The sequence below is a fragment of the Nymphaea colorata genome, chromosome 4 (assembly GCF_008831285.2).
Source record: "Nymphaea colorata isolate Beijing-Zhang1983 chromosome 4, ASM883128v2, whole genome shotgun sequence".
Lineage (NCBI taxonomy): Eukaryota > Viridiplantae > Streptophyta > Magnoliopsida > Nymphaeales > Nymphaeaceae > Nymphaea > Nymphaea colorata.
In genome coordinates, this window is record NC_045141.1 from 15,923,478 (window position 1) to 15,937,675 (window position 14,198).

At 39.5% G+C, this 14,198-nt stretch overlaps 2 protein-coding genes across 2 annotated transcripts; both read left to right on the forward strand.

Moving 5' to 3' along the window:
* The first annotated feature begins 558 nt into the window (after positions 1 to 558).
* LOC116252220 (mitochondrial import receptor subunit TOM6 homolog) lies at positions 559 to 7,555 on the forward strand. Its single transcript, XM_031626342.2, has 2 exons — positions 559 to 858; positions 7,252 to 7,555. The coding sequence occupies exon 1, from the start codon at positions 652 to 654 to the stop codon at positions 814 to 816; it is 165 nt and encodes a 54-aa protein (XP_031482202.1). The 5' UTR covers positions 559 to 651; the 3' UTR covers positions 817 to 858; positions 7,252 to 7,555.
* Positions 7,556 to 9,534: 1,979 nt separating this feature from the next.
* LOC116253480 (oxygen-evolving enhancer protein 1, chloroplastic) lies at positions 9,535 to 11,290 on the forward strand. Its single transcript, XM_031628304.2, has 2 exons — positions 9,535 to 9,877; positions 10,421 to 11,290. The coding sequence occupies exons 1-2, from the start codon at positions 9,626 to 9,628 to the stop codon at positions 11,177 to 11,179; spliced, it is 1,011 nt and encodes a 336-aa protein (XP_031484164.1). The 5' UTR covers positions 9,535 to 9,625; the 3' UTR covers positions 11,180 to 11,290.
* The last annotated feature ends 2,908 nt before the right edge of the window (positions 11,291 to 14,198 follow it).

The following is a 14,198-nucleotide window of genomic DNA, read 5'->3' on the forward strand; positions in this document are numbered from 1 at the left end:
AGTAGGAATCCTAGACAGTCACAGAAGTGGTATTTTAGACTATAAAAAACTCAACATCAACTGATACATAAATTTAACAAAAATATTGTCCACCATTACCTTTAATTTGTTATTGAATCCCACACAGCTCTTTCTAATAAGTGCATGTGTAGGATGCCTCGGAGTTACATTGAAAGCAATCTGCTAATATAAATAATAGATAGAAATTTTTTCGAAACATACCTAAAAAAGGTAGCTTTGATAGATTTTTATAGTTAATTAGAAACATCAGTAAATCTATATGAAGTTAAATGACAAGTGGTGAGGAAATTATTTTTTACCCTCTACAAAAGAATATGCGAAACATACTTAATTTTGCAAGCACGCCTAAGTATTTTCTGCATAGATTTCTAACACTAATCAAAACAAAATTCTCCTAGCTACTTTTTATATTAATATAAAATAACTAATTCAAATATGATTAAAAATGAATCGATGATGTTATTTACTATAGTTAAAAACGGTACAAACTCTATTTATCAATCGGTGCATAAAGTCTGCAGTTCGTAATGTTCACACTCCACAAGCGGGGCTATTTCTAAGTAAGGCCCTGACCCGCCTTGGTGCCTTCCCCCGAAAACCCTAGTCAGAGAGAGAGAGAGGGAGAGAACGATGTTTCTGGGAGCTATTCCTCGCCGGCCGGACAAGGCAACGGCGTACAGAGAGCTCAAGAAGCATCTCACCATTCTAGGCGTTGCCGTCGCCGTCATCCGCGCCACCCCCTACGTCCTCCATTATCTCTCGGATAGTAAGGAGGAACTGAAGCTGGAGTTCTGATGATCCCTCCCTTTCGTCCTCTTGTTCTCCTCTCAATCCTCGGTAAATCCATCTTTTCCTGTTTTCGTTGATTTCGCGCCCTACCCACATTTTTTTTCTTATTTGAGTGATATAAACGCCTGCCCACTTAATACAGAAGGCCTTTGTTTTGGTTTCTTTTTGGTTGTAGTCTGTAAAGCTATTTTACTTCGTTTGTACACCGCTCGCATTTGATGGTCATGCGTTAAATGTCGCACCTTAGAGGAAGTTGTCTATTCTGTTGGATCTTGTCATTTTTGACACATGACGTGTTAGTTGATCTCTAGAAGTTGTTTAGTGAACGTTCTTCTACAATTACATGGTCAAATAATGAAGTAAGCAGGAGAAAATATGTTTTCCATGTAAGTATTAAGTGTTTTGGGCTAAAATGCGGATTCTTGTAGTGGAAGAGGTTATTTTTAGTTTGCTAATGACAGACGACTTTTACTGTCTTTTGCTTTGGGCCTTTCTGATATGTGATCAGTCACAGCAATTGTATGTTTGAACTCATCAGAAAAGGGAGGATGATAAGGTCATGTTATGATTAAGACACTAGTATTACGATTTTGTTTCTAGAATTTATTTTATGTTTTGAACTTTGATATCAGTAGAAAAAAAAGTACTATGTAAGGTTATGATTGCCTCACTAATAATGATATTTGATTCCCTTTGATGGAAAAAAAAATAATGATATTTCGATAGGCAAGTCTAGGATTCATTTTAGTGATGTTAACATATTGAAAAATGCGTATGCACTGATGGTGATTCATGTACTGTCATCTAGAACATAGGTCTAAACAGTTGCTTGTATATGTTTATTTACTGCTTGCTAGGAACGATTTTCATTATATATATCATATTAGTCTATGTGTTTGTTCCCATGTTCTTTAACCTTTTCATCCATGTGCCAATGATAATAAGGTTATTGTATATTTTTTCTTCTGTACATTTGAAATTTTAAACTATAAACCAGGTGCTGGCATGTAATATTATACGTGACACTGTATATTCAGCTAAGTGCTCTGCATTTTTACAGATCATCTCCTTTTCATGTATTGATTGATTAAGATTGTTAAAATCTTGCAGTGGAATGTATAATCCACAAATAGAGTAAATCTGTAAGAACTTCAAACTTCAAAGAATATAAGAACAGATTTTACAACTTTTAACGAGTCCAACTTGGATAGTCTATCGTGGCTTAGAGTTAATATGGTTCTGGACCAGATACCCTTTTTATTTTGATAAAATAAAGATGCAGAATCTGAGGTGGTCCAAATGAAAGGTTGTTGCTTCTAAATATACTATTTAATATCTGTTTCATGCTTGCTCTTTCTGTCATTTCTATGCAAGTACATCCTTTGCCATATTGGATTCATGAGAACATGTCAATGTCATTTCAGTGCAAGTACATCCTTTGCCATATTGGATTCATGAGAACATGTCAATGTCATTTCAGATCTTTTTTTTTATAGGTATTAATTATAACAACCCAACCCACTCCTGGGCTTGGGCCCCTGGTCTGGCAGATCCCAACCCGCCCCCTAGCAGTGTCGACTTCAGACCTAAATATGGTAGGAACCAGGACAATCATCTCATCAAGAACTCCCTTTATAAACTCATGAAGATCTCTCACAATCTTCGATACAGGACTAAATTTTTAGGGTGTTATAATTCACCCCCCTTAAGGCACACGCGTTCGCGCGTGTGGGACCCCAGGTCCGAGTGTTGAACCGGCTTTGATACCACTATAACAACCGACCCACTTTCGGGCTCGGGCCCCTGATTCGACGGATCCCAACAAAATCAGCAGAGCAAAGATAAAACAACAAAGACATACACCATTATCAAATGAACTAAATTAATTAGTTCAATACGCTTTCCAAACTGACTCAACGTCATCGTTAATTGCAAAGTAAATGGCGATATGCGATTCAGGCAGCGGCGCGTGCAGCATTGTACCGAAATCGTGTTCACCTAGCAGGGTCAGGTCGGCAAAAGTACTTGCATTAGCATCCAGGTCAGCCTCAACAAATAGTAGTCGGATGATCGCTAATGCATCCGTAAATTTCGTTTCTGGAATGCGGTTCTTCAACTAGAATCCATCGTCATTGCGAATGGGGTCACGTAACCACCAGGCAGTTCCAACTTTCATGGTGAGGTCAGGAGTTGAAAACTTCAGACCTACTTGTTTAGCAAATTCTACCTCTCGGAGATAGATCGTTGGAGACCAAGTATGATCGGCTGGATGGCCGAATGCCTGGGTGTGTTCATGACTCATCGTTGGAGCGATCTGAGTCAGAACAGTTCTGTCAGCGACCCTCACTATTCCGAGGGATTGGATTGCAAGTGCAAATGGAGCCGGTACTTCGAATGGATGTGGCACCATTGGCTTTCTTCGAAATTTTACACCTTCAAACTTGCAGATAGTACGTATTTTTAAATACATACAGACGCAAACGCCATACACGATATGGTTAGCGAGAGTGTTAGCTTTCATGTCAGTTTCCATATCCAGCAAGACTTGTGCCTTGCGAAGCAAGCATTTAAGGACCGCTTTTAGCATACCAGCGACACGTTGCTCAATGACAAGCATGTCAAGTGGGATAAACGTCGGTGTTGGGATGATTTGCTCTCTTTGATAGAACAATCCTAAAACACCTTCAGATTTTAAATAAAATTCAAACGGCGCGCTACTTCCAATTGGTTCATCTGTCTTCTTTGGAACAGGTGGCATCTCAGGATCTTTAGGAGGAGGTTGCGCTTCTTTCCTTAAAGTAGCTTTCTTAGCCAATTGGTTCCATCGCAATTTACAAGCTTTATGAATCTGCACCCACAGAACAGGAATGTGGTTAGATGTCTAGTTGCTAAACTCTGGTTCCATCGCGTCTTAGTTAGCTTTATTATGGAGATCATAAAGTTGTACAGAAACTAGACATCTAACCACATTCGTGTTCTGTGGGTGTAGATTTTGAGTAGATAACCAGAGTTTGATTTCATCTTACCACTGCATCATCAAGCGTTGACACATTACAACGGTAAATTGCGATGGAACAGACGAAGAACCCCAAGGAGAAGAAAGAAGCCGCACTAGATGCCCTTGAGAGCGTGACACATGACGAACCAGTCCCTGCATCAACTGTTGCATCATCTCTTGAGCCTCCCGTAGCTAAGAAAGCTACTTTAAGGACATAATCGCAACCTCCTCCTAAGGATCCTGAGATCCCACCTGTTCCAAAGAAGACAGATGAACCAATTGGAAGTAGCGCGCCGTTTGAATTTTATTTAAAATATGAAGGTGTTTTAGGATTGTTCTATCAAAGAGAGCAAATCATCCCAACACCGACGTTTATCCCACTCGACATGCATGCCATTGAGCAACTGTCGCTGGTATGCTAAGAGCGGTCCTTAAGCGCTTGCTTTGCAAGGCACAAGTCTTGCCAGATATGGAAATTGACATGCGAGCTAACACTCTCGCTAACCATATCGTGTATGGCGTTTGTGTCTGTATGTATTTAAAAGTACGTACTATTTGCAAGTTTGAAGGTGTAAAATTTCGAAGAAAGCGGATGGTGCCACATCCGTTCGAAGTACTGGCTCCATTTGCGCTTGCAATCCAATCCCTCGGAATGGTGAGGGTTGCTGACAGAACTGTTCTGACTCAGATCGCTCCAACGATGAGTCTTGAACACACCTGAGCATTCGGCCATCCAGCCGATCATACTTGGTCTCCAACGATCTATCTCCGAGAGGTAGAATTTGCTAAACAAGTAGGTCTGAAGTTTTCACCTCACCATGAAAGTTGGAACTGCCTGGTGGTTACTTGACCCCATTCGCAATGACGATGGTTTCCAGTTGAAGTGCCGCATTCCAGAAACGAAATTTATGGACACATTAGCGATTATCCAACTACTATTTGTTGAGGCTGACCTGGATGCTAATGCAAGTACTTTTGCCGATTTGACCCTGCTAGGTGAACACGATTTCGGTACAATGCTGCACGCGCCGCTGCCTGAATCGCATATCGCCATTTACTTTGCAATTAACGATGATGTTGAGTCAGTTTGGAAAGCGTATTGAACTAATTAATTTAGTTCATTTGATAATGGTGTATGTCTTTGTTGTTTTATCTTTGCTCTGCTGATTTTGTTGGGATCCGTCGAATCAGGGGCCCGAGCCCGAAAGTGGGTCGGTTGTTATATTAATGCTTTTATCTCCTTTTTTTGCAAAATATTTCAATAAAGATGATGTCCATCTTAAGGTTGAGTTGACAGATAGTCATCTAATTCCGCTTCTCCTGGGGAATACAATGCTTGTTATTCTTTAATGTATGGATTATACTCTTATTCTTTGTATACACTATACACCATCTTTACTTCTTGTCCTAGTGACCTTTACTAGTTTAGAGAGAAGCAATGAGGTTTTCTATTTCTGAAATTTGAGACTATGCTTGGGAGGTTGACTATATTGTTATGAGACATTATGTGAAAGAAAATTCTGATGAAGATTGTGGGAAATAAGTGGAATCTATAAGAAGCTTTTAGTGACCACGTGAAGTGGCAAGCTTTAGAATAATGCCGCACAAATCACTTTATTTTATTTAATTTATCTCAATTGAATGCATAATTTCTGTGGTTTGTAATCGGGTTCATATTCTGAAGTAATAGCCTGATACAAACTGAACAAATGGCAATTCTAACAAAAGGTCTTCTTTGGTAGGATTACTTGTCAATTCATATGTTTAAGGTTTTAAGGAACTTACAGTGAATTTCGTATGTCAAATTTTTTCCTTTAATATCATATGTTTGGTACCGAATGCCTTGACCAGCAGAGTCTTTGGGGTTGATCAAATTGATCAGGAAGTTAAGTTGGAGTAGCATTTCCTTTTTCTGCACAAGTTGTTAAAAAAACTTGGTACTTTTTTATGATCTTGTTTCTTTTTCTGTTTCATTTGCTCTCAGAAAATTCACACCCTGTCCATGAACATGGCTTCAGATTGTAGACTAGGGACTTATGTTAGAGCTTGTTCGAATCCTTGCTTAAACTGCCTAGGCTGCTTGCTGCTGAAATGATGGATTGAAATGTTCTGGTCATTTATCTTGCGACTCTTCATTTTTATGAATGTAGTTTGGTTCCTAGTCATGTATATAAATGTTGATTTGGATGTTGAGCTGTATATCACACCATTTTGTGATTTCTAAGATATTGATCTTTCCTTATGTTAGTACCTAAGAGTGAATATTGAGAATGAGTGTTATTCTCTTGGTGCTGGACCATCTTACAGTGGGTGCTGTATATGAAGTTATGAACAATCATTTGTGAATTCTGCTAGGAGATTGCCTACTGTCCAATTCTAACCAGTAACGTACTTTTGCTCATATCTTGTTTGGAATAAACTTGGTCAGTAAAGGGGTTGAAGGGAGTGTTTTCAACTGTTGTCAGATACTTCTATTTTTTCTGCTGCTGAAGTTATTTATTTCATTGCATGAATTTATTGTTCGTTGCTCATCTTGGTGGCAAATCATGTCACAAAGGTAACGCAAGTTATAGTAGTGCATGTTTACATTTTGTTCTGATAAACCAATATTCAGGTTTAGCTAGAAACTATGTGAAATGAAAACTTGAAGTAGGCACTTGGAGCATGTTTAAAGCCAGAAAGTGTCATTAAAGAGTCTTTTTTAATGTTTTGTTCTCTTACAGCATTTCCACTTACACTGACAATTTGTTTGAGGGGCAAATAATAATGATGCCCTTTACTGGTATTTCTTCCAATGTTGCAAATAAGCCAGAGACGTATGAATGTTTTGCCATGTTGTGTTGGTCTGTTTTCTGACTCGGGTCTGATATCCATTTGTACAGTTGATCTGTCGCAGATCCATTTGCACTTAGCTATCCATTCTACACCGTTCCCTTCTGCAAGAACCCTGTGCTGTTCCATTCATTTTTATAGGATTTGGCAAGTCAAATCTCTTTTTAGAGTTTAAGGCTTTGGACGTTCTGACAAAATCTTAGTAATTCGTCTTTTAATGTGTAATCATGATTGTCTTTCTCCCCTTTAAGGCTATGACTTAAGACTATGGGCGTCTTGATTGGTTTTTCAAATTTAATTTTGAGAGATGTCTTGGCATCTGATTAGTTATTAGTAGTTGACTGTTCCTTCGATTTCAATGGGAGGTAATTTACAAAATGACTTATAATTGGATGAGGTTCTCTGTTGCTTCTATCAGGCTAGTGGCCTACTTCTTGCTTGACCCAAATTATAACTAATTTTAAACACTAATTCTTGTAAACGGAGATTTGAATCTGGCTAACTTCATAGGTTTATTGCTTTCTTTTGATATAACTAGGTAGCAGAGCTGGTCCTCTTGCTGATTTGTAGTTTGCTTTTTGCTAAAATCTTTTTCTCATGGAAATATGCAGGGGAGTTTCAGAGGTTGATGAGATGAGATGACATAAATGACCCTTGGTGGTTGATAGTTACTACTCTTCATACAGGAAGCTTATACTGTATCGATGAACAAAACTGATGTTTGTCCTGTTGTTCATCTGCGAAAACACAATGTGAAGTCCTGGCTGCTATTTTTGCTTTTTATTGGACACATTTGAACAGCTTGCTGTTTATTTAGCGATGGACATGTCACAAGCTGGAATAGCTTATGTGATGTTCTGAATTAGCTGTGTTGTCAAGACCATGAGAATTTGGTTTTACGATAGTTCAGTTCAATCGGTTCACTGCTCCCGGCAATCAGATTTGACCTAGTGCACTTGCTTTGAATTCTGCTTCTACCTTCCGGGGACGAGTTGTTAATGTCATAATTTAATTGGCTTTTGCGTCTGTTTTGCTTTCCATTGATGGCTGGGGTTGTTTTGGTTCACCTGAACATTTCAGCAAGAACAAATGCACTCGAGCTTTACATTTTCCTTCTGGGGGATATCAGCTTCATCGGTCTCATGCCCATGCACATTTCATGCAAAAATATAGTTTTTTATTAGCACTTTATTAGAGCGTATCAGCAGGCACATCATGTGTATTAAAACCAATTTGATATATTTTTTGTTATTTTTAAAACTCAAAAAAAGGAAAAGAGTGTCCTATCCTACCAGTTGCTACCAAGGGAGCGATGCGATAAGGCATTATTTTCAATACTGCTTTTAAGATGTCGATGAGCCACAAAAAGGAAGCCGACATTCTGAAATGGCCAAAATGCCCTGGAAGAAGCCTTTTCTGAAAATTGTAAAAAATAAAATCTCTAAACTGTTCATTTTAAAATCTTTAAAATTGTCCATTTTTTCTTGAAAATTACTGAAATTTCCCTTACATGAGGTTGGTATATATGGGTGCGGTTTAAGATTTTACACTGCTCTATCCCACAGTAAAGGACATAGTCTTTTTTAAGGATCTAAGCAAAAGGAATAAGTCTTTATATTTCAACAGTAATGGGCACAGTCTATCTTTAGCATCTATGCAAAAGGAAATCTGACTTGTTGCAAGTCTTTATATTTCAACTTTATCTTTCAAATGAGGACCATATATTCCAGTGATAATTTTCCAACTTTTTTTTTTTAAATAAACGTTTACTGTGTTCTTTTCTCCTTCTTGCATCAGCGATCTTTTTAAGTATTAACGCGTATTTTTGTATAGAAAAACATAATCCTTAGTCATCCAAGGCAGGTCATTTGATTGCTGTCATCTGACCTCGGGTACTCGAAGGCAGGCTGACTACCAAATTTTAAAACTTATATTTCCCACTGATACATTAAAAGGAAGCATTAAAAGGCAGGCAGGTCATTCTTAGATAGACTTCAATTTTACCAAAAAACAGTTAAATAAAGGTTGACATATGTTTCCTAAACTTAGTTAAAACTCTTCTTCCACTGCCCAAGATGAAAGCAAAGCTTTTCACTTATCCGTTAGGGTACTATGTCTGCTTTTGATACTTTGAAACCATGAAATCTGAACAAATTTGAAGTCTACGAAGAATATTTTGCCTTGAAAACACAGTGTTTTTAAAGTATTACAGATCAAAATTAGGTTTGAGAAAAAGCTTATTCTTTACAAAATCTTTTTTTTTTCTTTTCAAAAGGGAGTGAAAAATCTGACCTCTGCCTTGGGTCATTTATTGTAAATATTTGGGGTGTGTCACACAAACATATAAGTCAGGTTTCCCAAACTCATTAAAAAATACTTTGTTTTCAGAACCAAACTTTCACAAAACTGGAAGCCGATCATTCCAATACTCCCTAACCTGTTTTCCTCTTAGCCAAACCCCAACTCACTCGTTTTTAACTTACAAAGAGGATTATGACATATGAAAATAAGATTTCATGTGCAGCCCCTGGTAGGTAGACTAATTGTGACTCATGGTTGTGGCTTGCATGAGACAAACCAGAAATTTGAGGCACATTTTAAGATTATGGCAAGGGGAGGCCTGTAAATATTTTATTTTATTTTTTACAAAAAATGATGAGAGAGAAAAAAAGAACGATGGCAATAGATAAGCTTGAGAAGCCCACCTCAACCAATAGGAGGAGGCGATGTCCCGGGAGAGAGGATCTCTCTCCCATTTTCCCATTGCTCCCAAGTTCACGGCTGCCTCTGAGCAGGTGCGGTGTGGGTCCGCTGCAACTCACCTCAACCAATGACAGGATATCTTATCCATCTCCTTATCCAAGCACACTCTCCTCCACCATGAAATCTTCCGACTTCTTCGCTAAAAGAGAGAGAAAATAAACGAACTTTACATTGGAGAGAAGGGAGTAGTGAGGGGAAGAGGGAAGGAGAAGGAAGACGAAGATGGCGGCATCTCTTCAAGCTGCAGCCACCTTGATGCAGCCCACCAAGCTGGGCGTCGCTGGCCGGACAGGCAGCAGCCAGCTGCTGCTCAGGCCTTCCTCCTCCCACGTCTCAAGGGCCTTCGGCTTCGAGCCATCCGCCGCCAGACTCACCTGCTCTCTCCAGGACGACCTCAAGGAGCTCGCTCACAAGTGCGCCGACGCCACCAAGATCGCCGGCCTCGCCCTCGCCACCTCCGCCTTGGTCGTTTCGGTACGCCTCCACCATCAATCTCTTCTCTCTCTGTTCCAACCCTTCTTCGTTCTTCCTCTCCTACTATAGTTTGCTCATAAAAGAATTGTCGATTCCATCAACGACAGAACGCGTTTGATGGTCATATATATGGAAATATTGCTCTTCCTGGCACGTCGAATTTATGGATTTGATTGTCTAGATGATGGGACTCAATCGAACTCCATCGATGCTCTTACTCTTTGAATCTCCTTTTATAATTCATGATGTATACCATCACTTTCTGAAAAACGAATGGATAATGTTGTTTTTTTTTAAGGGAATTATAGGTAAGCAATCGTTCAGGAGCCCCTCTTTTTCCCAATTCTAAATTTACTGTCATCTGTAAGCATTGTTGTAAGAAGCATTATGATTAATTAAGAACAGAAGTTCATGTTGGGGTTGTTTTATATTGTTCGGGAGGCCATTTTAGGTGGCCAGATCTCTCATCCTAAAAGGGTAGAGCGGTTGCTGCTGTATTTGTCTTGTTCTAAGCATTAAACAGTGGGGAATCATGGGTGGCAGGGAGCGACCGCAGAGGGAGTGCCGAAGCGGCTGACGTTCGACGAGATACAGAGCAAGACGTACATGGAGGTGAAGGGGACGGGGACGGCGAACCAGTGCCCGACCATAGTGGGTGGCGTCGAGTCCTTCGCCTTCAAGGCAGGGAAGTACAACCTGAAGAAGCTATGCCTCGAGCCGACCTCCTTCACGGTCAAGGCCGAGGGCGTCAGCAAGAACGCCCCGCCGGAGTTCCAGAAGACTAAGCTCATGACGCGCCTCACCTACACGCTGGACGAGATCGAGGGCCCCTTCGAGGTCGCCTCGGACGGCTCCGTCAAGTTCGAGGAGAAGGACGGCATCGACTATGCGGCCGTCACCGTTCAGCTTCCCGGCGGCGAGCGCGTCCCCTTCCTCTTCACCGTGAAGGAGCTCGTGGCCACCGGCAAGCCCGAGAGCTTCAGCGGAGACTTCCTGGTGCCCTCCTACCGTGGCTCGTCCTTCTTGGACCCCAAGGGACGGGGTGGCTCCGCCGGGTACGACAACGCCGTGGCTCTGCCCGCTGGAGGCAGGGGAGACGAGGAGGAGCTGGTGAAGGAAAACAACAAGGACGCGTCGTCTTCGAGGGGGAAGATCACGCTGAGCGTGACGCAGACCAAACCGGAGACCGGCGAGATCATCGGCGTGTTCGAGAGCCTCCAGCCGTCGGACACAGATCTGGGTGCGAAGGCGGCCAAAGACGTCAAGATCCAGGGCATCTGGTACGGCCAGCTGGAGTCGTAGAGTCATCGCCATGGCCTCTCTCTCTTTTCTCCACTTCCTCCATTGTAATGTTTCTCTCTCCTCTTTGTTTTTCAAAGTAATGAGACTATGCTATTTGCCGTTGCCTTCTTCCTTTGTTGCCTTTGATTCTTTATGGATCTCAGATTCGAATAGATTTGAAGTCCAAGTTTTATCAAATTATGGATCTTAGATCTACTCCTAACGTGGATTTCAAATCCAAAATCAAATTTGAGATCTGATTTCGGGAGGAGGAGGAGGAGTGGTCGGACTTTCAAATTCGCAGATCTAAACCCGAGCTAGGTGGAAGATGTCATGGTTTCCGGGCATTTATAGCTTCGGATTCAAGATCCTAGCGATTGAGGAATGGTGAATTTGAGATCAAGTCCTCCCCCTTCTTATCTTAAATCCGATGTTTTTTAAATACAAATAAGCAAAGTAAGGATCTTAATTAAGTCCTTAGTTAGATGAACCACGGATTTTAGCATGGATCCTTGATTTGAGAATCGTGAACTTAAGAACCTTACTTTACTTATTTGCATTAAAAAAGGATCAGATTTAAGATCAGACCTTCTGATCTTAAATCTGAGGTTTTCTTAATGCAAACAAGTAAAATAAGGCTCTTAAATGTCAAACCTAAGATCCTGATGAACCGTGAATTTTACCATTGATCTTTTGCTATATCAATAAAAGCATGCTATATTAGATCCATGAATTTCAAAAAAAAAAGAAGGAAGAAATAATTGTGTTTATAAGTTTAATTATAGAGGAAGAAATAAATTTAAAAACTAAGGAAATCAAAGGATTGAATTAGATTATATTGTACTTGGATGAGGAAGAAGGAAAGAAAGAGAAAGGAAAATAAGCAAATGGATAATTCCAATCGCTCTAAAAATGAAAAGATTGGAAGGAAAATAAATAAGTATTTTAGAAAAACAAATTTGTTTAATTTAATGCTTCCCCTTTTTTTCTCCCTTCTTTCTCAAGTATCAGACCCACCCATTTTTTGTCCTCATTTGATGCTAATTTGGCCAATTACCTTAGTCATCAAAGGAAAAGAATTACCTTATTTATACTAGTAAGGAAAGAAAAAAATATATGACTATAGCTGAATTGGTAAGAAAATTCTGAATGAGTTCAAGCTCAAGAGTTTATGACTTGAGTGAGGAAAAGCTAGACTTCCAAATTAAGAGCTTTACCATAGCTAATATATATATATATATATATAACATTAGTCTAACCATAGCTAAAAGCTTCACAATTACAATATAATTTCGGCTTTTCCCCTCTATTTTCTCAAATCGTTTTGGTTTACAAGGAGTCTTGTTTTAGAAAACCCTAAGCTTTAAGATATGTAAGCGCATAAGTAGACGGGTCTTTGCATGCAAGTGAAGCCGGAAGACTGCTCTCTACTTTGGTTATCTACCAATAAAAAATGGTACACCAAAGGCAAAGCCACTCCCTTTTCTTCGGTCCTTTGGAACCAAGCTGTTGCAAGCACCTCGACAGTCTTACAGTATACACTTCAACTTGAGTGTCGTGTATGTCCAATTCAGAAAAGTAGCATCCTTGGCAATTAAACTGAATCATATATATCAATGAATCAGATTCGAATCAGAGTGTACCCTTAAGTTTGTTATATCCAATTTATTGGATGTTTACATATACGTATCGAATTTAGATTCAAATGCAAATGAAAAATATATGTACATACTATAACTGAATTGGACCTGTAGATTCAACATCCAAATTCGATGTCTTTAACTGTATTCCAACTTCATCATGGCATGTAAAGATGGATGGTAGTTATAGGAAAAGTTAACTGGTCATATTGATACTTGTTACCTGAGCGGATAATTATTTAAAAGAGAATCTGGATTTGAATCCGATTGAGCGGCGCAATATCCGATTCTGAAATAGATGTTTGACCTACCCAATCGCTTTGCTTGGCTGCGTAGCCCTCCATAAGATCAGGCTATATATTTAAAATTTGTAGATTCATATTATTTGATATAGTACCCTCATTAGATACTAGGCACGATTAAATGAATGACAAGACATTATATTTAGTTTTTGTATATCTACCGCGTACATTAATGACTAAATTGGCTTATGTACACGAATGTAAAACGTTCAAATTTTATACCATTTTTGACAATAACAAAATTAAATGTGTAAATCAAATTGTTAACTAAAGATACTTCAAAATTGGTACTCTTGGCATTGTTGAAGTAAAGAGCTTGCTTGGGGGTTAGGCCCCCTACCTTTATTCCAACAAAATGGATATGTACAAGGGAAGGCCAGAAAGGACCTCAACAATACGCACAAAGGATTGACCCAACCCTTCACAAAAAATTGAGGACAACCATATCCTACGGTCTATGCATATTCATTTTCAAATCAGCAAAATAATCATGAGTATCACTGGCATGTTCCATAATTAAACGACCTATGTCAACAGTCGCAGCCCCCTGCTTTACAGTAAGACGCATGTGAACATTTTGAAGACACCCATTCCAGCAAAAATGTAGTCTTCTACCTTCCAGTTGTTGTCGAGTTTTCCTTACCCACTCTTTAGTGGGGGAGACAATAACATAGTCACCTCCATAATCTTTATGAAAACTAAGTATGCGTTCCAAGACAGTCCATTCTCCTTCGTGCATCCTACCGCGCACGTTAATAATGACGGCACAACCCATTTGTCCATCATCTCCATAACTTAATCCCGCGATTTTAGGACCCTGCCGAGTGGAGGCGCTAACAATATTAATTAACATCCCCTCTCTTGGCATTGTTGTCTCTAGAATATGACCTAGATCGAAGATGTTCTGGATTTTTTTTTTTTATATTTCCATATATTCCACATTTATTTCAAATTAACAAAGACAACTTAAAAAGCTGATGCATAATCTAAAGGTCATCGTTTGCCCATTTTAAGATGGAGATGCATATCTCCAATCAAAGACAGGTGGCCACCATTCATCCACTAGTGAAGTCGAAATTTTTTTCTATTGGGGGCACT